This window comes from Rana temporaria, chromosome 13 (assembly GCF_905171775.1).
Source record: "Rana temporaria chromosome 13, aRanTem1.1, whole genome shotgun sequence".
NCBI lineage: Eukaryota > Metazoa > Chordata > Amphibia > Anura > Ranidae > Rana > Rana temporaria.
The window spans coordinates 119,170,879-119,193,624 of NC_053501.1; the positions used below are offsets into that span (position 1 = coordinate 119,170,879).

Consider the following 22,746-nt stretch of genomic DNA (forward strand, 5'->3'; position numbering starts at 1 on the left):
GCCCTGGCCTTTGGCCAATAATTTTTAGCTTGGGTGGTCGCCAAGATGCAAAAATTTCAGATCTTGGGGAACCCCTGCTTTATTGCAGGTTGGTGGAAAAACACCCCTTGCATTGGTGGCCAGTGAAAATCGTGACTTTACATTGGTGGCCAGTGAAAATCGTGACCACCTTACAGTGGTGGTCAGAATGCAACACTCACAGACAGCTAAAAACATCATCGGGTTCATGCAGCTGGCTCTGCCAAGTGGAGTTGGCCTTGGAATTATGGAGGCACCATAAAATGGGAGGTCACCGCTCAAGGAACTCATAGCAACTTCTGGAGGAACCCTAGCTGAGAATGACTCCCTTGAGATTCATTTTTCCCTGTGACAATTTTTGGAAGGCCAGCGGTCTCAGAAATGGAATAAAAATGGCAGAAACCTTGACTTTCATAGCACCAGGAGCCAAACACTGGTCCAAACCCAGCTGCAGGATTCTTCCCAAGGAGAAACCCCTGGAGCAGAGGCCCGAGGCTCACACCAGGTGAGGTATGCCTTCCGTGTCCAACGACGGACCTTGTAGGAAGTAGAAATCCTAGCTTTTAAGATTGTAGCCTCACCATCTCAGGACCTGGGCTACAGCCATGATGTTAAAGCCAGCGGCTGTGAAGCAGGATGGCCTTTGAGATGGAAGACCCAAGTGATCTGATAGAGCCCCGGTGCATCTACCAGGAGTCTTGCCAGGTTGGCAGATCACATTGGGTCAATCCAGAGCAATAAGGAAAACCCCAAATTGCCCTTCTACTCGATCCTGCTACACAGATGAGGAAGACCTAGATCCGGATCCCACAAATGTATCTCCAGCCGTAGCAAGAGGGTCTTTTTACGTGAAGGAAAACGTCTAAATGTTTTTGTTATTAAACCTGGAGGTCCACATCTGGCATCACAAGGTGGCTTTCTTGGTGACCATCACCTCTGTGAGTCTAGAGTGTGAACTTCTATTGTGAAGAATCCTTTCTGGGTTTTCATAGGGACAAGGTGCTGATAAGGTCCGGGATCTCCTTCCTGTCACTTCAACCAGGACATTATTCCTCCATCTCTGTCTATCTTTATTTCACCTAAAAGGACATTTTCCGTCATTGTCTGAATGTGGTTTGGGCAGTGAGAATCTCTCGGGCCACCACTTGTTTCTGAAAGAAGGCACTTCAGATGTCCCCTGTAAGGGTGCACTGACTTCTTGTTCTACCATTCCTAGGTGGCATAGACAGACCACCATTCAAGGTTATGGTCTCAAGGCCTTTTGTGTCAAGGCGCCACTCTACTAATTCTGTGAGCGCCCCTCTGTGTTTTTGGCATCAAAGGGAATGTTTCCCAGATTTGGCTGCCACCTGGTCTATTCCCATGTTCTCTAAGCTTTACCAGATGGAGGTTCAGGCTTCGTGTGATGCCAGTTTGGGGCTGTGATGGACTTTTTACCTATATGCTTCAGTTTAATCCTCCCTGCTTGTTTAAGGCTGTAATGGTATTTACCCTTCTGCAGCCAGTCCTGTTTCAAATGTTAATTGTTCTAGCCCTGTGTTTACTGGTTACTGTGATTAGATAAGTGGCTCATGTTAATTATGCTGATTGCTTCATTGTGGTAATTATCTCTCTATATGAGGGGTTCGAGTTGTCTAGTTAATGTATTCAGTACTCAGCGTCATTGATGTCATTGTCTAAAGAAAATGTGTTTTCAGCATCGGCTCCGTCGTGTCTGCCTATAATCTGTATGGAAGCCCCAGTGTGAGGGGGGCGGAGATTTGTCATTGTAACAGTTTTGGAAATGACATATAAGCTGTGTGTTATAACATTAAACTCTGTGTTGTTCAAGCAGTAAGCTGGTCTCATGTGTGGCTTTCTGGGCGATTCCAGGGATATCCCTCCTCGTGGAATATTGGGGTGATTTTCGTTATGGGAAGAAGGGAACGTTGACGGGGATATCATACCGATACCGTCACAGGGGCATAAAGTCTTTTATGTGACTCCTGAGGTGATTTTTGTCCCTCAATGGAATGAGGAAGAAATTTTTGGATTTTTGTACTTTGAAAATGTATTTTTTGTGTCCCATTTGAAGGACACAAGTTCTCAACCCTTCTGTTTGTGATCATACCGTCGGTACGGCTTTACTACAAAACTGGGGCATCGTGGGAGTAGGAGGGGTTATCCTGGTCTGGTCTTGGGTATTTTTTATTGCCTAATGCTCCTGTAAGCAGAAGTATAACCCAAAGGTGTGAGACTTCTGTGTCCCTCAAACTCGAAAAAGGACAACCAGGTGCAAATAAAACTGAGAACTGCTATGAGGAGCAATTGCAGTCTCCATGGAAACGATATGAAACCAGTATTATGTTTACTATATATTCTTAACATCGCTTTACGTGCTGACTTGCATCACTAAAGGGGTCTTCATCAGGAGGAAGGAGGTCCAGATTCCTCTATATAGATCCATATATCACTAGAGGGGTCTTCATCAGGAGGTCCTGATTCCTCTATAGATCTTTATATCACTAGAGGGGTTTCATCAGGAGGAAGGGGGTCCTGATTCCTCTATAGATCTTTATATCACTAGAGGGGTCACCAGCAGGAGGAAGGAGGTCCTGATTCCTCTATATAGATCTTTATATCACTAGAGGGGTCTTCATCAGGAGGAAGGAGGTCCTGATTCCTCTATATAGATCTTGATATCACTAGAGGGGTCTTCACCAGGAGGTCCTGATTCCTCTATAGATCTTTATAGATCTTTATATCACTAGAGCGGTCACCAACAGGAGGAAGGTCAGCAATGCCCTTTCACTATTCTAATTAACAGACCAAAAGGCAGCAAATCAGAGAAGTTAATTGTTGGTTTGCACACTTTTTTTAACTTTTTTATTTATTTTTTCCTTTAGCAAGATGGACACGGATTTGTTTATGGAGTGTGAGGAGGAGGAGCTGGAGCCATGGCAGAAGATCAGTGATGTGATTGAAGACTCAGTGGTGGAGGATTATGGCTATATGGACAAGACAAGCACAGGTATCTCCCGCCATCTTGGATCTCGTAGTGCTGAGCTGTTCTAGGGTTGTCCATTTTGGGAAGATCTTTCTGGATACGGAGTTGCCACGTTCCAGACTGGTGGTGGACATGGCTGCCCTGGCAAGCTGATGGGTGGGGGGGCGATTTCACAGGGCTTATAGAAAGGTGATAACAGAAAGGTGGGGAAGTGGGTGGATTCATCTAAAGTGTGATGATTAGAAGTTGGTCAGATGGGCTCCCAAGCATGAGATCTTTGCATGTGATTCTTTGCATTATCTCTGTGTAATCTGCTGTTTTTTTTCTTTCCCCCTCAGTGTCCGTCAACATCCAGCCAGTCACAGCAACCCTTCCAATTGTCGCTCAGACAATGGGCACCCAATACACTACGGCCGCCACTGTGACCAACACCATCACTCAGAACACAGACAACACCAAGAAGACGTTGCTGACTCTCATCGCCAATAGCAGTGGTGAGTAGACGTCTGGAAACCTCCGTGAAATGAGGGGGGGGGGGGTCACTTAGGATGACAGGTGTGCCTGGTACAGCCACGGTCCTGGTCCAGCCCCCAGAGGTGGCCGTTTGCCTGAAGTGCAAAGCTGAAGGATGCTGTAGAAGAGTGATTTGGATTGGAGATCAGGCTGCAGATAACTATAAAGAACTGTTTTGTGTCTCGCCGCTTTATTTGTGCAAACCTGAGGTATCACCATTGTGGTATCCTCCTGAGGACCAAGTTCATGTGGCACTTGGTCCCACTCCAAACCTGTGGCTGTGTTGTGCCATAATTTTTATTTTTATTTTTTTATCTTTGTATCTGCAAGTGCTGACTCCTTCCCAGGCTGAAGCCCAATTTGTGAGCATCCAGCACTGTAGCCGCTCTTTTTTTTCCTGCTAGGAACTTGTGTTGTGATCCGAACTGAACCCCTCTCACTGCTGTAACCTGAAAAGCTTGAAATAAGAGGACACTCTTTCACCTGCCGGTCCTCAGGTGGGAAAGGTGCTGGCATCTAAATGACTCGTTCAGTGGTATCAGTAAAGGTGCATCAAGAATGCTGCTTTCCCAGCCTTATCCAGCTCTGCTCCGGTAACCATTCCCAACGTGTTTTGCCCCGCCACTATAATTAAGCCGGTGGGCAGGGCAACACATCATGGAGTGTGGCTAGCAGAGCTGTCTGAGGCTGCCTAATTTTGTACCTGTACTGATACCACTGGATGCGTCCATTTAGATGCCAGCACCCCTCACACCTGAGGATCGGGGGGGTTGGGGTTTCTTGCTTGGAGCGATGCTACAAGCTTCTTAGGTCGCAACAGTGGGAAGGGTCAGCTCTGATCACAAGCCAGTAAAAAGAGTAGCGGGAGTAGGGGCTGCTGTGCTCTGGCTCCCCTATAGGACACTCACAAATAGGGCTTCAGCCTAGGGAAGGGCTACACTCAACACATACTGACATAAAACATTATATTTATTTTTTACTGCCCAACACACCCACGGATTAGTACGGAAGCAAGTGCTACATAAACTTGATCCTCAGGAGGATTCCACAATGTAGTGATACTTCAAGTTTTCTCTAACAAAGCGGTGAGACCTAAAGAGGTTCTTTACTGTTATCTGCGGCCTGATCTCCATTCCAAATCGCACTTCTACAGCATCATTCAGGTGACAGCAGGGGGGGGGAGGGGTCAGCTCTGATCACACCACAAGTTTCCAACCAGTAAAAATGGAAGAGAGTATAAGGGGGTTCAGTGCTGTGCTCTGGCTCTACTGTTGGATGCTCATAAATCGGGCTTCAGTCTGGGAAGGAGCTACAGTCAGCATGCACAGACCTAAAGATGCACCTTTACGTCGGTGCACCCCCCTCCGCTGTGGCAAATGGCACATGCCTGCCGCCACAGATGAGCACTGTTGGGCTTTATTCTTCTGCTAAGCAACGTGGCCCGAGAGGGGAGGAGCGCTGTCGGCCATGCTAGCTCAACAACCATTCCACGCATCATAACGGGTCCAAGTGTCTCTGACCTCTGGGGGATTCTATCTAGTCAAGTGCAAAAAAACGGATTTGAGGACAACGCAGGTGCTTTCAGGCCCTCCCGTGTTGCCTGCAGTGAAATTTGCACTGTTGCTTGCGATCCTTGTATAGGATGGACTCTGAGATAGAGGAGGAGCTCATCCTCTAACCTTCATCTTTTTTTTCAGGTTCCACGCCAATCATGCACTCCGGCTCCCAGCCTCTCTACCTGACCCAGAATACCACATCTGGTATCGGCACCATGATGACCCAGCCCATGCTGCGGCCCATGCAAGTCATGCAGAACGCCAACCACTCCACCAACAACTCGATGACGGCACAGCCCATCTTCATCACAACACAGGTGGGAGGGGAGACGGTGACTTTTATCGCGAACTTGGGTTCTGACTTGGTGACTATAAATGCGGCTCTTAAAGTGCACCTTGCACACCAATGTTCCTATAAAGAAGACCTAAAATACTTCTTCATTGGTTCCCTGCATTGCTCAGAAGAACAGTAACTTGAGTTGTGACCGGTTTCCACCAATGTTTTTCCTTGCAGGGTTTTCCGGTTAGGAACGTCCGGCCGGTGCAGAACACGATGAACTCGATGAATCAAGTAGGAATCGTTCTGAACGTTCAGCAAGGGCAGACGGTCAGGCCTATCACCATCGTACCAGGTGAGAATATAATGTATAGGCTGGTCCTCCTTGGCTCGGGCTGTCCCGGGGCTGGTCCTCCTTGGCTCGGGCTGTCCCGGGGCTGGTCCTCCTTGGCTCGGGCTGTCCCGGGGCTGGTCCTCCTTGGCTCGGGCTGTCCCCGGGCTGGTCCTCCTTGGCTCGGGCTGTCCCCGGGCTGGCCCTCCTTGGCTCGGGCTGGCCCTCCTTGGCTCTGGCTCTCCCGGGGCTGGTCCTCCTTGGCTCGGGCTGGTCCTCCTTGGCTCGGGCCCTTTCTAAATGTATTTATTTTTTTTTGTCAGCTCCGGGCACTCAGTTTATGAAGCAAGGAATGGGCGTCCCCCAGGTCTTCTCACAAATGACCCAAGTCCGACCGAATACCAACGTCCCCGTGCGTCCCAACACCAACACTTTCACCACGGTCATCCCGGCCACCCTGACGATAAGGAGCCCGGTGCCGCAGTCTCAGGCGCAGGTCAGCAAGCCGATCTCCGGCACGTCGACCACGATGTCGCCCATGCGGCAGATCACGATGCAGCAGCCGATGCAGATGCTGACCATTCCGCAGAACCAGAACAATTCCAGCACCAACACCAAACTAGGTAAGGAAAAGAACAAACACAATCATTTCTGATCTCTTGTGTCACATGACTGATGCAGTACTTCCGGGTATGAAGAAGCCACCAATGGTTTCCCATTGACTGGACACACACATAATGACCCCCCCTCCCCTTGTTCTTCGCAGTGAGTATTGCCAGTTTTGTGTCGGTGAAGGGCGCCGGGGGGACCAACGATGTGGTGAAGTTTGTCAACGCCATGAGCGGCTGCCAGACGACCACCCAGAATTCCACCCAGCTCATCTTCTCCAGCAGCATCGGCAATAACGGCACCGGACCCAGCTTGGGCACCATGCAGAAGAGCATCCAGCTAGAGCCCATCGGGGTAACAGGTAAGTCTCTAAGCAAAAATAGGACATTTGATTCGGGTCCCAACCCGGGCCAGCCGGACACCCATGACACATTTTATTTCTTTTTTACAGTATCCTCCCCATCTGTGACCCCGCAGGACAATTTGGATAGAAAGCACTGCCCCAGATGTCAGACTTCCTTCCGAGTCGTGGAAGCCCTTCGAGGACATATGTGTGTAAGTCCATCCATAGAACGTTTGTAAAAGGACTACTATGCTCTGCTGCAGTGGGGGGGGGGGGGTGCTGTGCTGCAGGCTGTCATTCCCCTTCAGTCTTCTGACCAGTAGGGGGGGTGCTGTGCTGCAGGCAGTCCTCCCCTTCAGTCCTCTGACCAGTGGGGGGTGCTGTGCTGCGGGCTGTCATTCCCCTTCAGTCCTCCGACCAGTGGGGGGGGGGGTGCTGTGCTGCGGGCTGTCATTCCCCTTCAGTCTTCTGACCAGTAGGGGGGGTGCTGTGCTGCAGGCAGTCCTCCCCTTCAGTCCTCTGACCAGTGGGGGGTGCTGTGCTGCGGGCTGTCATTCCCCTTCAGTCCTCCGACCAGTGGGGGGGGGGGTGCTGTGCTGCGGGCTGTCATTCCCCTTCAGTCCTCCGACCAGTGGGGGGGGGGGGGTGCTGTCCTGCAGGCTGTCATTCCCCTTCAGTCCTCCGACCAGTGGGGGCGTGCTGTGCTGCAGGCAGTCCTCTGACCAGTGGGGGGTGCTATGCTTTTGGCAGTACTCCCCTTCAGTCCTCTGACCAGTGGGGGGTGCTGTGCTGCATGCAGTCCTCCCCTTCAGTCCTCTGACCAGTGGGGGGTGCTGTGCTGCAGGCACTCCTCCCCTTCAGTCCTCTGACCAGTGGGGGGTGCTATGCTTTTGGCAGTACTCCCCTTCAGTCCTCTGACCAGTGGGGGGTGCTGTGCTGCAGGCAGTCCTCCCCTTCAGTCCTCTGACCAGTGGGGGGTGCTGTGCTGCAGGCACTCCTCCCCTTCAGTCCTCCGACCAGTGGGTGGCAGCATTCCATCTGCTTTACTAACACAATACTTTTGGTGTGCACGTGCTTCCCCATTAACCACCCAACGCGTTTCGCTCTGTCAAGAACTTAGTCGTACTCCTATGGCACGCATGCATTTCTTTGCAGTTTGCTCCCAATATTTTGCATTGGCGCAAATTGCACGGCAGAGTATCGGGAGCGTTTGGGGCGAAATGCTTGGTATTGGCGCATCCAACAGTCAAAGAGCTTGGCTGTAGATTACGGCCAAGCTCTGGACAGAGCGAAATGCGTTGGTTCCGGGGGTGGAGCAGTATTTGTATTGGGAGGATTGATGCTGGCCACGCCCCTTTTGTTCATTGGGTTTCCGGACTTTTTCGATCACGGAGGCTCAGCATTGCAGGTGGGTGTTGCCTATGCTAAAGGTCTGGCTTGGGAACGCCCATTCTTCAAGACTGGCTCCACCCATCAAGGCATTTTTGATATTTTCATAACTCCGCCCACCTTCCTTTTTTTAGCCTTTTCGGGATAGTATTGCTCCAATAAGATGCCAAGCGCTGTTGTGGCTCCTCCCACTCCCAATAAATCGCACAGCCATGAGAAGCTTTTATTGGCTCTGATAGAATGTACATCTAATAGCGAGAAATGATTGGTTGATTTCTTCTGTCTCCTCCCCTCTTCTGTGCAGTACTGCTGTCCTGACCTCGTTGACTTCTCCAAAAAGGGCAACTTGGAGTCTCAAATGATCCCGCAAGGGGCCAACTCCACCAGCCCAGACAAGCCCGCCACCGCCACTACCCCCGGGGGCATGGCCTCCCAATCCGGCAAGACCCAGGACAGCTCCGCCGACGACTCCTCGCAGGGCAAGCTCATCATGTTGGTGGACGACTTCTATTACGGCCGGGACGTCGGGCAGACTTACCAGATGCAAGGCGGGGCCAAGATGGCCACCACCTTCCGCTGTCCCCACTGCAACAAGAGGCTGAAGAACAACATCAGGTGGGTGCAGCAAATGCCGCGACCCTGTGGGCGGCCATGTTTTACACTTGGCTTTGAATGTGTGTGTGTGTGTGTGTGTGTGGGGGGGTTTTTTTTTTTTTTTTTTTTTATAATAAAAATATTTTATTATATTAAATATTTTTTTGATTATTAATATTATATATAAAAAAAAAATTTTTTATTTATATACTGGTTTGACCATAAGTTTTGAAAGGGATTCTTCCCAGTAAGAGCTGTGATCGCACCCCACCCCCTTGAGCCAGTGATGGCAAACTTAACCAATTCAGCCCCAGAAAGGATTTACCCCTCCCCCAATGACCAGGCCATTTTTTTGTGATACGGCACTGCGTCACTTTAACTGACAATTGTGTGGTCGTGCGACATTGTAAAAAAAAAAAAATGGAGCTTTCTTTTAAAAGGTGGTATTTGAACACCTCTGCGGTTAAATTTTTTTCTTTTTTTTGCGCTATAAACAAAATAAAACTGACACTTTGGAAAAAGAAGAAAACGTTTTACGTTCTGCTATAAAACCTTCCAATAAAAAACAAAAAAAAAAATTAAAATTTCTTCATCAGTTTACGCCAATATGTATTCTGCTACATATTTGGGGAAAAAAAATCCCAATAATTGTATATTGATTTTGCGCAAAAGTTATCGCATCTGCAAGCTATGGGATAGATTTATAGCATTTTTATTTTTACCAGTAATGGCAGCAATCGGCTTTTTTTTTTTGGGGACTGCGACATTGCAGTGGACAAATCAGACACTAAGTGACACAAGTCCCATTGCTAGTTTGCTAGCTTTCTTTAAACCCTTTTTGGAAAGTAGACAGTCCGAGCGGTATTTTATAGTAAGGCATGGATTATTATATTTATTTTTTTATGAAAACTACTCATTCAGTGTTTACTGTTCTAAAGAGCTGTGATTGGCCCTGCCTGTACCATGTGATCACTGTGAGCAATCCCTAGCGTTCCAGTATAAATCGCAAAATTCCAGCAAATATCCCATCGTTTGACGCTATAACTTTTATTTTAAATATTTTATATATATATATATATATATATATATATATATATATATATATATATATATATATATATATATATATATATATATATAAAAATTTTTTTTAGTTAACCAAAACAAAAAAAATGTAGCAGAATACATATTGGGCTAAACTGATAAACGACATAATTTTATTTATTTTTGTTTTTTTACACAAAAGAGGGGGGCCGACAATTTATTACTTTCTGCTATAAAACATCAAATAAAAAACAAAAACGCAGAAGTGATAAAATGCCACCAAAAGAAAGCTCTATTGGTGGCATTTTATCACTTCTGCGTTTTGTTTTTTATTTGATGGACATACTTCTTTTTTGGTTTGTGTCGGTTAAAGTAAAGCAGTGCCATATCTCAAAAAATGGACCTGGTCATGAAAGGGAATAAAAAGAAAATGGCAAAAAAAATTCTCATGGTGTTTTTTTTTTTATATATATATATTTTTTTATGATTTATGGACTTCTGTTTTTGATGAACTTATCACACTTTTATTTTTATTTATTTTTTCTCTTATTTATTACTACCTTTCACAATGTTTATCAAAATTGGAGATCATGCAATTGAGTGATAGCGCTGCATTATATATTGATTATTTTATTGGGGATTTTCTGATTTGGAGAAGAGCGGGGGTGGGGCTCGGAAGAGCGGGGGCGGGGCATTTTGTGGCATGTGTATATAACCCTGGATTCCTTTTTGTCTTCCTGGAAGGTTTATGAATCACATGAAGCACCACGTGGAGCTGGACCAGCAGAACGGAGAGGTGGACGGGCACACCACATGCCAGCACTGCTACCGCCAGTTCTCCACCCCCTTCCAGCTGCAGTGCCACCTGGAGAACGTCCACAGCTCCTACGAGTCCACCAGTGAGTAACCCGCCGTCACCAGCGCCATCTTGTTTTTGGCGTTGACCTCAGATCGAGACCACCTGCTGCCGGTGGAGTCGCTGATCATCTTCTTTTTTTTTTTTTACAGCTAAGTGCAAGATTTGTGAATGGGCCTTTGACAGCGAACCTCTGTTCTTACAGCATATGAAGGACACCCACAAACCGGGAGAGATGCCCTACGTGTGCCAGGTTGGTCTGCGTGCTTTATAGGAGAATACTGGAGTTGGTGCCCCCGGGGCACACCTCACATTACCCACTGCTTCTCTGAGCCCCAGAAAGGCAGGGGGTGGGGGTGGTGGATCTGATGTCACACACTGCATAGCATGAAACGGGGAGCTGAGTGTACTCTGAGATCTGAGTGGAGGGAATGGAAACTCCCTCTTCTACACACTCTCATAGGGAAACATGCACAGCTGAGGTTATCAATCTCCTGCTTGCATGGAGGGGGGGGGGGGCTTGGCCTTCTCCTGGGATTGCTTGACGTCGTTATAGATAGTCAGAGAAGTGATTTGTGCCGATTTATAGGAATGAAAGGGCAGACAGAACTCACTCTGTGCTTTGAATTGAGGCAAGTACCCACCATAGGATATGCTTTGTTCATTTTTAATTTCAAAGGTTTACACAGTTAAAGTATAACTAAAGGCAAAACTTTTTATTTGTGTGAAGAGGTATTGGAACCCCGGTCAGGTTTTTATTTCTGCCTGTGCCCCCCATTAAGAAGAATCGCCCTCCTCTCTATTTGTCCCGTTTTTACCATTTGTTCATAAAAGAAATCCCCCAAATTTTAGGTTGTCTCCAGAAAAGTCATCTTCCAATGGAGACACCTAGTTCTGGTGACCTGGGAGGGTCCCCCAAAGAAAATAAACCCCTTTTAATTTGCAGAGATTTTCTCTCACTTCCTGTTTGGCTGTGGGGGCAGGAAGTGAAGATATATCGGCCTAATGGGACACAGGTGGGGGGGGGGGGAAATATGACAAGGTTATAACCTTCCCTTACTCTATCTAAAATTGGGGGGGGGGGGGGGGGTTAGCCTCTAGTTCTACTTTACGGATTGGCAACGCTGGACCACTGTGTAGCTTTTCCTTCCTTCCTTCCTTTTTATATGTAGCGAGCAGGGAAGTTGAGGCTGCATATGTAGCGAGCAGGGAAGCTGAGGCTGCATATGTGGGAAGCTGAGGCTGCATATGTGGGAAGCAGGGAAGCAGAGGCTGCATATGTAGGAAGCTGAGGCTGCATACGTGGCGAGCAGGGAAGCTGAGGCTGCATACGTGGCGAGCAGGGAAGCTGAGGCTGCATACGTGGCGAGCAGGGAAGCTGAGGCTGCATACGTGGCGAGCAGGGAAGCTGAGGCTGCATACGTGGCGAGCAGGGAAGCTGAGGCTGCATATTGAGGAAGCTGAGGCTGCATACGTAGCGAGCAGGGAAGTTGAGGCTGCATATATGGGAGGCTGAGGCTGCATACGTGGCGAACAGGGAGGCTGAGGCTGCATACGTGGCGAGCAGGGAAGCTGAGGCTGCATACGTGGCGAGCAGGGAGGCTGCATACATGATGAGCAGGGAAGTTGAGGCTGCATACGTGGCAAGCAGGGAAGTTGAGGCTGCATACGTGGCAAGCAGGGAAGTTGAGGCTGCATACATGGCAAGCAGGGAAGTTGAGGCTGCATACGTGGCGAGCAGGGAAGTTGAGGCTGCATATGTGGGAAGCAGAGGCTGCATACGTGGCAAGCAGGGAAGCTGAAGCGGCATGATCGGCTCTCCTCACACTCTGTCACTGAGGCGAGGAGAGACTTCCGTATTTACATGTGAACAGCTGTGATTGGACACAGTGTATCACATAGGTAAAGAGCCGCATCATCGGCTCTTTACCAAGATCGGGGGTCGCGCCGTGTTCCTAGGACACGCAAGAACGGCAATGTCATATGACTCCGCCCCAGAACGTGAGGGGATCCCGCCCGCCGCCCTTTCCTTCTACATCGGGCGGGAGGTACATAAAGAGCAAGCTCAGCTGCTCCAGGTAGAAAAGGAGAGGGCGCATACAAGCCGTGTAAAGGGGCCGGCTTGGCTGCTAGGGGGGGGGGGCGTAATACTGGTCCGGCCCATCTTCCAACCACATGACGGATATCACCGACCATAGAACGTAAAGACGCGCTGGTATTGTTTGTATTCGGATCATTCTTCTATCTCCCCGTCATGTATGTTCCTCTCCGCGTGTCTTCCAGGTGTGTTCGTACCGCTCCTCCATCTACGCCGAGGTGGACACTCACTTCCGGCTCAACCACGAAGATACGCGCTACCTCCTGTGCGTCTACTGCCTGAAGGTGTTCAAAAACGGCAACGCCTTCCAGCAACACTTCATGCGCCATCAGGTAAGAGCCTCCAACTATGAACCTTCTTCTCTTCCTCTTCCTCTTCCTTCTTCCTTCTTCCTTCTTCATCTTCCTTCTCCCTTCTTCTTCCCTCTTCCTTCTCCCTTCTTCTTCCCTCTTCCTTCTCCCTTCTTCTTCCCTCTTCCTTCTTCCTCTTCCTCTTCCTTCTCCCTTCTTCCTTCTTCTTCCCTTCTTCCTTCTCCATTCTTCTTCCCTTCTCCCTTCTTCTTTCCTCTTCCTTCTCCCTTCTTCTTCTTTCCTCTTCCTTCTCCCTTCTTCTTCTTTCCTCTTCCTTCTCCCTTCTTCTTCTTTCCTCTTCCTTCTCCCTTCTTCTTCTTTCCTCTTCCTTCTCCCTTCTTCTTCTTTCCTCTTCCTTCTCCCTTCTTCTTCTTTCCTCTTCCTTCTCCCTTCTTCTTCTTCTTTCCTCTTCCTTCTCCCTTCTTCTTCTTTCCTCTTCCTTCTCCCTTCTTCTTCTTTCCTCTTCCTTCTCCCTTCTTCTTCTTCTTCTTTCCTCTTCCTTCTCCCTTCTTCTTCCCTTCTTCCTTCTCCATTCTTCTTCCCTTCTCCCTTCTTCTTCTTTCCTCTTCCTTCTCCCTTCTTCTTCTTTCCTCTTCCTTCTCCCTTCTTCTTCTTTCCTCTTCCTTCTCCCTTCTTCTTCTTTCCTCTTCCTTCTCCCTTCTTCTTCTTTCCTCTTCCTTCTCCCTTCTTCTTCTTCCCTTCTCCCTTCTCCCTTCTTCTTCCCTTCTCCCTTCTTCTTTCCTCTTCCTTCTCCCTTCTTCTTCTTCTTTCCTCTTCCTTCTCCCTTCTTCTTCTTTCCTCTTCCTTCTCCCTTCTTCTTTCTTCCTTTTCCTCGTTTATCTGTTCCCAGACTGTCAACCTATCTTTAATTTAAAGCCTCACTTCAGGGAAAAAATCTAGAAATGAGGGGGCGTGGCTGTCTCTGCAGGGAAGTGGCCGTCTCCTGCTGCAGGCAAGCTGCTGTCAGAACAGTGGGCGGTACTATAATACAGCAGGAACTTGTTATAATCTCCGCCCACCCCCTTGCGCCATAGAATCCATTTCCGACTTGGAGGGAACAGCGGGCGGTACTATTGGAACAGGAACTTCCCGCCTGTCGTTGCTAAGCTCCGCCCACTCCCGTAGCGTCATATGTTTCAGTCTGTACTGAAATTGAACAGTGGGCGGTACTATTCCAATAAAGCCGGAGCTTGTTGCTAAGAAATCCCCCCCCCCCCCCCCCCCCCCTGCATTATCTGATTTCACTTGTGGACCTGCCCAATGAATGCCCACAATTTTCACGACCACCACCAGCATGATGGGTTGTGTAGTTCCTTTTGTTGCTCGTGGAAGAAGAGGAAATAATGTGTGGTGCTGTAGAGTGACCTCCCACTCGGCCCGGCCATACTAGGAAATGCAACGCTGATCATGTCCAAGGTGCTTTTTATAAATTTACACTTCTAATGCTGAAAAAGCCGCTTCCCTGCAGCAGTAAATGGCCACAGTTGCGTCTAAGCTTCAATACATCTTCTGGAAGAGGCACTGACCCCATGGCAGGAGCAATGGGGGGTTTTAGGACTGGAAAGCGGAGGTGCAAGCAAAGGACACGGGCCGGCTTCCCTGCAGCAGGACGCGGGCCGGCTTCCCTGCAGCAGGACGCGGGCCGGCTTCCCTGCAGCAGGACGCGGGCCGGCTTCCCTGCAGCAGGACGCGGGCCGGCTTCCCTGCAGCAGGACACGGGCCAGCTTCCCTGCAGCAGGACACACAGCTGAGTCTAAGCTTCAATAAATCTTGTGGAAGAGGCACTGACCTTATTACAAGAGCAATGGGGGTTTTAGGGCTGGAAAGTTGAGGTGCAAGCAAAGGACACAACCCCACTTCCCTGCAGCAGGACGCGGGCCAGCTTCCCTGCAGCAGGACACGCAGCTGAGTCTAAGCTTCAATAAACCTTGTGAAAGGGGCACTGACCCTATTACAAGAGCATGGGGAGGGATTAGGACTGGAAAGTGGAGATGCAAGGAAAGGACGTGGCCCGCTTCCCTGCAGCAGGACACACAGCTTGTGGAAAAGGCACTGACCCTATTACAAGGGAGGGGGGGGGGGTTAGGACTGGAAAGCGGAGGTGCGAGAAAGAAAGGTTTGTGTTAGGGTTGTCCCGATACCGCAAATGCCCCCGATGCCTGGCCGAATACTTGTCCCCCGCGCCGCTGCATACTGCAAAGCCACCTCCGCCGCGTTAATCTGCGTGCGGGGAACATTACAGCTTTCGTTTGAATAGCTGTGTTCCCCGCCGCGTATAGACACTCCCCCTTGCTCGGGATTGGACGGGTGATCTGTCCAATCCTGAGCTAGGGGGAGTGTCTATGCGCGGCGGGGAACACAGCTATTCAAACGAAAGCTGTAATGTTCCCCGCACGCAGATTAACGCGGCAGCGGCATCATCAAGGTATGGGGGACATGGCTGCATATATGGGGGACATGGCATGGCTGCATATATGTGGGGGGACATGGCTGGATACATGTGGGGGGACATGGCTGGATATATGTGGGGGGACATGGCTGGATACATGTGGGGGGACATGGCTGGATACATGTGGGGGGACATGGCTGGATATATGGGGGGGGACATGGCTGGATATATGTGGAGGGACATGGCTGGATATATGGGGGAACATGGCTGGATATATGGGGGAACATGGCTGCATTTGGGGACACATTTAAAAAAAAAAAAAAAAGTATCGGGACAACCCTAGTTTGTGTAGCACTTGCATCATCTGTCTTCCTGTGCATTGATTTTAATGTCTTTTTTGGGGTGTCTTTATTTTTTCTCTTCCCTTCTTGTACACGGCACAAGCAGAAGAACGTCTATCACTGTAACAAATGCCGCCTTCAGTTCCTGTTTGCGAAGGACAAGATTGAACATAAGCTGCAGCATCACAAAACCTTCCGCAAGCCGCGTCAGCTGGAGGGGCTGAAGCCCGGGACGAAGGTGAGCGGCGTGGTGACGTCAGGCGGGCGTTTGTCCCTCGCGGTATGTAACGTGCGCTGATCGCTCCCCTCCCTATTTTTCCCGCAGGTGACCATCCGAGCCTCTCGAGGACCCCCCAGGAATACTATGACCACCCCAGACCCCCCGATTCTGATGCCACCGCCAGAATTGTCGCCTCAGCCTATTCGTCATCCTGTGGACACCTTGCCAACTTTAGCGTTCCCCAACCGGTTAGTTGCTGGCTGATCCATTTCCCCGTCCTCCTCCTAGATTGTAACGGGCGCGTGCTATTGGTTCGCTCTCTAGCAAAACGCCTCTTGCGGTGTCTAGAAACCGGTGAATGTTCTCCTCTGCAGTATAGGAATTTGTCTTGTGGAAAAAATGATCGCAAAAAAATATAAAAACGGACATTCGCCCCTTTTCCGCGAGAATAAAATGCTCTGGGGTGATCCATGGGCCGTTTTCCAGGATGAGGGGGCAGTGAGACATTTTTGAATGGAGGGGGGCAGTGAGACATTTTCCAGGATGGGGGGGGCATTGAGAAATTTTCTGGTGGGGGGGGGGGTACATTCTTGAATGGAGGGGGGGCAGTAAACCCTTTGCCAGGATGGGGGCAGTAAGTTTTTTTTTTTTTTTTTTTTTATGGCGGGGCAGTTGGCCTTTTCCCAGGAAGAGTGGGGGGCAGTTGGCCTTTTCCCAGGAGGGGGCAGTTGGCCTTTTCCCAGGAGGGGGCAGTTGGCCTTTTCCCAGGAGGGGGCAGTTGGCTTTTTTCCAGGATGGGTGGGCAGTTGGCTTTTTTTTCCAGGATGGGGGGGCAGTTGGCCTTTTCCCAGGAAGGGGGGGGCAGTTGGCCTTTTCCCAGGAAGGGGGGGGCAGTTGGCCTTTTCCCAGGAAGGGGGGGGGCAGTTGGCCTTTTCCCAGGAGGGGGCAGTTGGCTTTTTTCCAGGATGGGGGGGCAGTTGGCTTGTTTTCCAGGATGGGGGGGGGGGGCAGTTGGCCTTTTCCCAGGATGGGGGGGGCAGTTGGCCTTTTCCCAGGAGGGGGGGGGGGCCCATTAAGCCATTTCCCAGGAGGGGGCAGTTTGCTTTTTTCCAGGATGGGGGGGGGGGGCAGTTGGCCTTTTCCCAGGATGGGGGTGGGGGGGGGGGCAGTGAGCTCTTTCCCAGGAGAGGGGTGGCGAGCCATGTAAGGAGGGAGGGGGCAGGTATTGGCTTGATATTTGAATGGTGGGGGGGTTACTAATGTTTTGGGGTACAATTCCTATTCCAGGGTTTTGGAGGAGAAGCAAACCTGTCTGGAGTGCAACTTCGATGTCCCCGATTTCCACAACCACTTCCCCACCTACGTACACTGTTCTCTCTGCCGCTACTCCACCTGCTGCTCCCGCGCCTACGCCAATCACATGATCAAGTAAGTGGTGGGCGAGGGGGGCAATCCATCTCATCTCTTGCTCTATTTGAAGAGGGGCAGACGTACCACCCTCACTGGTTTAGGAGATATTTACCCGCCTCTTCCTCCTGTTTTCCAGCAACCACGTTCCCCGGAAAAGTCCGAAGTATCGTTCACTGTTTAAAAGTTTCAAAACCAGGTATGTAAAACCTTTTACAGCCGACCCGCCGCTCCACTGCTGTCACCTACGGGGGCCGCTAATGGTAAATGTCTTCCCTTTCCCAGTGATGAGCTGGTGATGGCGTGCGCAACCTGCCCCTTCGTGACGCGAATCGGTGACGCCATGGCGAAACATCTGGTCTTCAACCCGTTGCACGGCTACATCACCGTCATGCCTACAAGTGAGTGCCGGGCGACTGTGGGGGGGGGGGGACATTGGAGTGTAAGCTCCTCTGTACAGAGACTGATGTGATTTGACTCGGTGATCTCTACAGCGCTGCGGTATATGTCGGAGCCATATAAATTTATAATGAGTTGATTTTTCTGTTTTTCTCTGCAGATACCTCACCAGACATCTCATGGTAAATTATATTCTTTCTCCTCTCTGTAGAGTTTGTGTTGGTAGTTAGTTTTACTTAACATTTTATTAGCTTTAATGACCTTTTCATAACCCCTGCAGCAGGGACCCGCCAAGGGGGGGTAGGCTGGGGAGTTGGCACTTCAGCAGTTGGGGGTCCCAGATGGGGGGGGGGGGCGGAGGCTGAGGAGTCTTCTGCCATGAACACTTCAGCAACTGAGGGGAGGCTGGGGAGTCAGCTGCCAAGAGCACTTTGGGGGGGGGGGGGGGAGTGCCAGAAAAAGCTGGGGAGTTGGCTGTCATTAGCAGTTGGGGGGTCGGAGACTGAGGAGTCAGCTGGCGTGAGCACTTCAGCAGATGAGGGGGGCGGATGAGGAGTCGGCTGCCATGAGCACTTCAGCAACTGGGGGGAACCAGATGGAGGCGGAGGATTCTGCTACCATGAGCACTTCAGTTGAGGGGGCAAGGTTGAGGAGTCTGCTGCCATGAGCACTTCAGCAGTTGGGGGGGGTGCCAGGTAAGGTGGGTCGGCTGCCATGAGCACTTTAGCAACTGGGGGGACACCAGATGAGGGGGAAGGCTGAGAAGTCGGCTGCCATGCGCACTTCAGCAACTGGGGGGGCACCAGATGGAGGCAGAGGAGTCTGCTGCCATGAGCACTTCAGCAGTTGGGGGGGGGGGGGCACCAGGTAAGGTAGGTAGACTGAGGAGTTGGCTGCCATGAGCACTTCAGTTGGGGGGGGCAAGGTTCAGGAGTCTGCTGCCATGAGCACTTCAGTTGGGGGGGCAAGGTTCAAGAGTCTGCTGCCATGAGCACTTCAGCAGTTGGGGGGGGGGGGCGCCAGGTAAGGTGGGTAGGCTGAGGGGTTGGCTGCCATGAGCACTTCAGCAGTTGGGGGGGGTTCTATGCTGCTGAGGGTAGTTCACAGCTCATAAAGGGGGAGGGCACACTTTTTAGCCTTGGCCGGTTAAGGTCGTTGTCCCGGCACTGGTCTGACTTGCCAGGGGTGCAATATGGTGCACTTACACGTTCTGTGTTTTCCCCCCGCAGGGTCCGGGACAAAGCCACCGCTGCCAATCCTCCGGCTGAAGATAAACGGGAACCGGACCCCAAGGTGGTGTTGCCGGCCTCTGAGAACTCTGAGTTTGTGGATGTGGAGGAGCTAGAGGAGATGGAGACTGAGGAGCCAGAGGAAGTAGAGGAGCCGGAAAACGAAAACCTGGACAGCGGCAAGGAGGAGCAGATCAGCGTCAAGAAGCTGCGAGTGATGCTGTACGCTCTGTGTAGCGGCATCCAACTGGCGGCCGAGCATTTCCACAACTCGCCGAGTCGCATCCGGTGGTGGCTGCAGAAATTTCAGAAGGAGAAGCCGGACGCCTCGTCCGAAGAGAAGTATTTGAGCACTGAGGCCGAGGACAGACTTGCGGAATGGGTCCTGCTCCAGCGAGAGCAACAGCAGCCGGTCAACGAGGAGACGCTCTTCCAGAAGGCCACCAAGATCGGACGCTCGCTCGAAGGAGGCTTTAAAATCTCCTACGAATGGGCGGTGGGGTTCATGCTGCGGCACAAGCTAAGCACGCACTCCAAGGCTGCCGTAGTAAACCACCTGCCCAGGGAACTGGAGGACAGTGCCCAGACTTTCATCAGCTTTGTACAAAAGCAGATCCACAACCAGGACCTCCCGTTGTCCATGATCGCCGCCGTTGACGAAATCTCGCTCTTTCTTGACCTGGAGCTCCTCAGGGGCGAAGAGCTTAGAGAGTGCGCGCTGCAGACTGTGGGCGCTGGCGAGCCTTGGTGCGACATCGTGCTTACTATCTTGGCCGACGGCAGCCTGCTGCCAACGTTGGTGTGCCTTCGGGGCAACTCGACGTGCTCTGTAGACGTTCCAGAAACAATCATATATGAAGCTAGAGAAGATGGCCTGAGCGAAGATGAGGTGATGGAACTCTGGTCCTCTCGGGTTTGGCAGAAACACGTAGAATTGCCCAACAAAGGCATGGCGGTGATAGACTGTCACAGGTCGCACATGTCTGACGAAGTCCTGGCCCTCCTGAGCTCCACCTGCACGCTACCCGCGGTGGTCCCAGCCGGTTGCAGCACCAAGATCCAACCACTCCATGTGTGCATCAAGAGCGCCGTCACCAGCTTCCTTCACAAGAAGTGGGCGGAACGGGCTCGAGCCAAAACCAGCTGCAGCCCGGAGACGGTGCTACGACTGGTCATCAGCTGGATGATGGAGGTCCTGGGCGTCATCAGCGACAATCCAGAACTGGTCCAGCAGTCCTTCTTGGTGGCCAGCGTCCTTCCCGGCCACGACGGGGCCACCTACTCCAGCAAACGCAACGCCAAGATGCAGGAGGAGCTCATCAACCTTCTGGAGGGCGAGCTGAGGCTGAACGAGGACGAAGACACCGACAGCTGCAACGACAGCCAGCCCGATGAGTTCCCCGACCCCGAGGCCCTCCAGCATCTGTTCGCGGAAGAGACCGACACTGAGTCCTTCTACGGCTTCGATGATACAGACCTATAGAACCGCACAGCTGTTCTCCCCATCCCCCCTCCCCCCCCTAACCCTCCACCACAAAGGTTTGTATCGGGCTTAACATTCCACCTTCCGATGAGGTTCAGGAACTCAATTCTACCTTGTGATGAGGTTCAGGAACTCGGGATACTGTTGTCGTAGCACCCCCCCCACCCCAACAATTTTTAGGTTTTAACCTTGACCTGTACAGAAAACCGCTACCTCCCCCTCCCCCCACCCCACCCCCTGTACAGCGAGATCAACTGGATTTAGTTTTAATAAAACCAACCAAATTTCCTCATCCAGTCTTCACCCTGGATTGCAGATTGGATTGTGATGGACTTAGACTTTGGTGAAGGGGGGGTGGCCTACGGGTTACGCTAACTGACTGACTGTAGTACCTAAAAAAAATGAAAGGTTTACATTTTGGTTACAAAGGAAAATAAAAAATATACAGGCAATAGTGCAATCCAGTTTTCATTGACGGTTCTGTTTTTGAGAGCCTTGTTTATAGCTGGGGGGGGTGTCCCGTGCTCAGAAAAAGGACCACAGTGCTTCCGACACTGCCGGCTCTGTCACTACATATTGCAAAAAAAAACAATTTATTTTTGGTTTTTTTCCTTTTTTAGCTTTTTTTTTTTTTTTTTTTTTTTTTTTTTTTTTTTTCTCTTTTTCTCCTTCCTTCATCCTCCTTTTTTTGTCTTGAGAGATGGTATGTTGCGGCCTGGTGACCCCATGAACTTTACTAGGGCGTAGTCTGTAAATTTATGAAGTTATATAGCGTGTACATAATAATGAAATTGCGGAATAAAGACGGGCACGAGGCGAGTCTGTGTTTTTATTAGAAATAAGATGTGAATTTTTTTTTTTTTTTTTTTTCCGATCTATATAAAGTGTTCTGTTACAATTTGCCCTCTACTGTATTTTGTTTTTTCACTTTTTACAGTGTCAGGTACTGAGATTTAAAAAAAGAAAAAAAAATGCATTTTAATTGATCATGTGATGGCGCCCTGTACAGATGTGGACACCTATGAATTTGGATTTTTAGTTGTTTTTTTGTTTTGTATTTTTGTTTTTTTAGGTTCCTGTCCCACTTGCCTGATCATGTGTCGCCCTCACAAAAGATATTTTTTTGTAAAATAGATTTTTTTTTCCCTCCTCCCTCCCAGTTTTGTGCAGTTTTTAAGATCGGACCGTGACTCTATCCTCAAGTTGACGGCTTGTCGTTCCCCCCAAGAGGTGGCACTGTGACCCCCACGAGAGCCGGCTGCGGCTCCTTCCTTTTAACAATTTTTGAAGGACTTTGTATTTTTAGAAGCAGGTTCTGCCGCTGCCACGAAACGTTGGTGCCTCGTGCCGGGACTCTTCGTTCCCCCTGAAGCAGCGAGAGATCCCGGACGTGCCTGCCTTCGTTTTTGGGGGGGGGGGGGGGGGATTCTGCACAGAGTTGATGTAAGATGAGTAATGATGTAAAATACAGAGAATTAGACACCACAATGTGAGACTGATTGGAGAAAAGCATGGGACATCTAGATTTTTAAATGCGTTTTATTTCCAATAAAATAGTATAAAATTACGTCTCTTGTGTTGCCTCACTTGTTGCACCTCCATCGCCGAAACAGAACCTTTGTATTGCCCTTTTAACCACATGAGCTCTGGAAGATTTTACCCCCCCCGTCCCTTACACACCTTCAGGACCAGGGCACTGCGCTGCTTTAACTGGCAATTGTGTGGTCATCCAACACTGTGTACCCAAAATAAAAATTCACACAAAAAGAGCTTTCTTTTAGTGGTATTTATCACCACCAGGCTTTTTATTATATAAACGAAATATTATCGAAACGTAAAAAATATAAATTCTAAAAGGTCCTGTTTACTCTCTTTAAGGGGGGGGGGCTAACTGTGGAAGGAATAGTGTCCCCCTTGTTGGTATTCAAGGGAGGAATAGTGTCATTGTCCCCCCGTTGGTGTTGGTGGGAGGAATAGTGTACCGCCTCCCCCCCCCCCCCTGTTGGTGTCGGTGTGAGGAATAGTGTCCCTCTCCGTTGGTGTGAGGAATAGTGTCCCCCCTCGTTGGTATTCAAGGGAGGAATAGTGTCCCCCTCCGTTGGTGTCGGTAGAAGGATTATGGTCCCCTGTCGTCGTCCCCCTCTTGGTGGGAGCAATAGTGTCCCGTCCGTTGGTGTCGGTGGGAGGAATAGTGTCCCGCCCCCCTCCGTTGGTGTCGGTGGGAGGAACAGTGTCCCGTCCCCCTCCGTTGGTGTCGGTGGGAGGAATAGTGTCCCCCCCCCCTCGTGTCGGTGGGAGGAATAGTGTCCCGTCC

The 22,746-nt window shown here is 50.2% G+C and overlaps 1 protein-coding gene across 2 annotated transcripts in view; it reads left to right on the plus strand.

Annotated features, from left to right (window-relative positions):
• POGZ (pogo transposable element derived with ZNF domain) overlaps positions 1 to 21,997 on the plus strand; it is a 36,126-nt gene extending 14,129 nt beyond the window's left edge. Inside the window, exons 3-20 of one of the 2 annotated variants that reach the window (XM_040332441.1) lie at positions 2,904 to 3,028; positions 3,343 to 3,498; positions 5,215 to 5,390; positions 5,588 to 5,705; positions 6,005 to 6,304; positions 6,448 to 6,651; positions 6,742 to 6,845; positions 8,327 to 8,637; positions 10,405 to 10,559; positions 10,669 to 10,769; positions 12,800 to 12,946; positions 15,798 to 15,932; positions 16,020 to 16,162; positions 17,202 to 17,342; positions 17,461 to 17,520; positions 17,607 to 17,722; positions 17,881 to 17,902; positions 18,950 to 21,997. In XM_040332441.1, coding sequence (XP_040188375.1) covers positions 2,908 to 3,028; positions 3,343 to 3,498; positions 5,215 to 5,390; positions 5,588 to 5,705; positions 6,005 to 6,304; positions 6,448 to 6,651; positions 6,742 to 6,845; positions 8,327 to 8,637; positions 10,405 to 10,559; positions 10,669 to 10,769; positions 12,800 to 12,946; positions 15,798 to 15,932; positions 16,020 to 16,162; positions 17,202 to 17,342; positions 17,461 to 17,520; positions 17,607 to 17,722; positions 17,881 to 17,902; positions 18,950 to 20,432 — 3,993 coding nt within the window. In that variant the 5' untranslated portion in view covers positions 2,904 to 2,907 and the 3' untranslated portion in view covers positions 20,433 to 21,997. The remainder of the gene's footprint in view (positions 1 to 2,903; positions 3,029 to 3,342; positions 3,499 to 5,214; positions 5,391 to 5,587; positions 5,706 to 6,004; positions 6,305 to 6,447; positions 6,652 to 6,741; positions 6,846 to 8,326; positions 8,638 to 10,404; positions 10,560 to 10,668; positions 10,770 to 12,799; positions 12,947 to 15,797; positions 15,933 to 16,019; positions 16,163 to 17,201; positions 17,343 to 17,460; positions 17,521 to 17,606; positions 17,723 to 17,880; positions 17,903 to 18,949) is intronic. The other variant, XM_040332442.1, reaches the window with a different exon arrangement.
• The last annotated feature ends 749 nt before the right edge of the window (positions 21,998 to 22,746 follow it).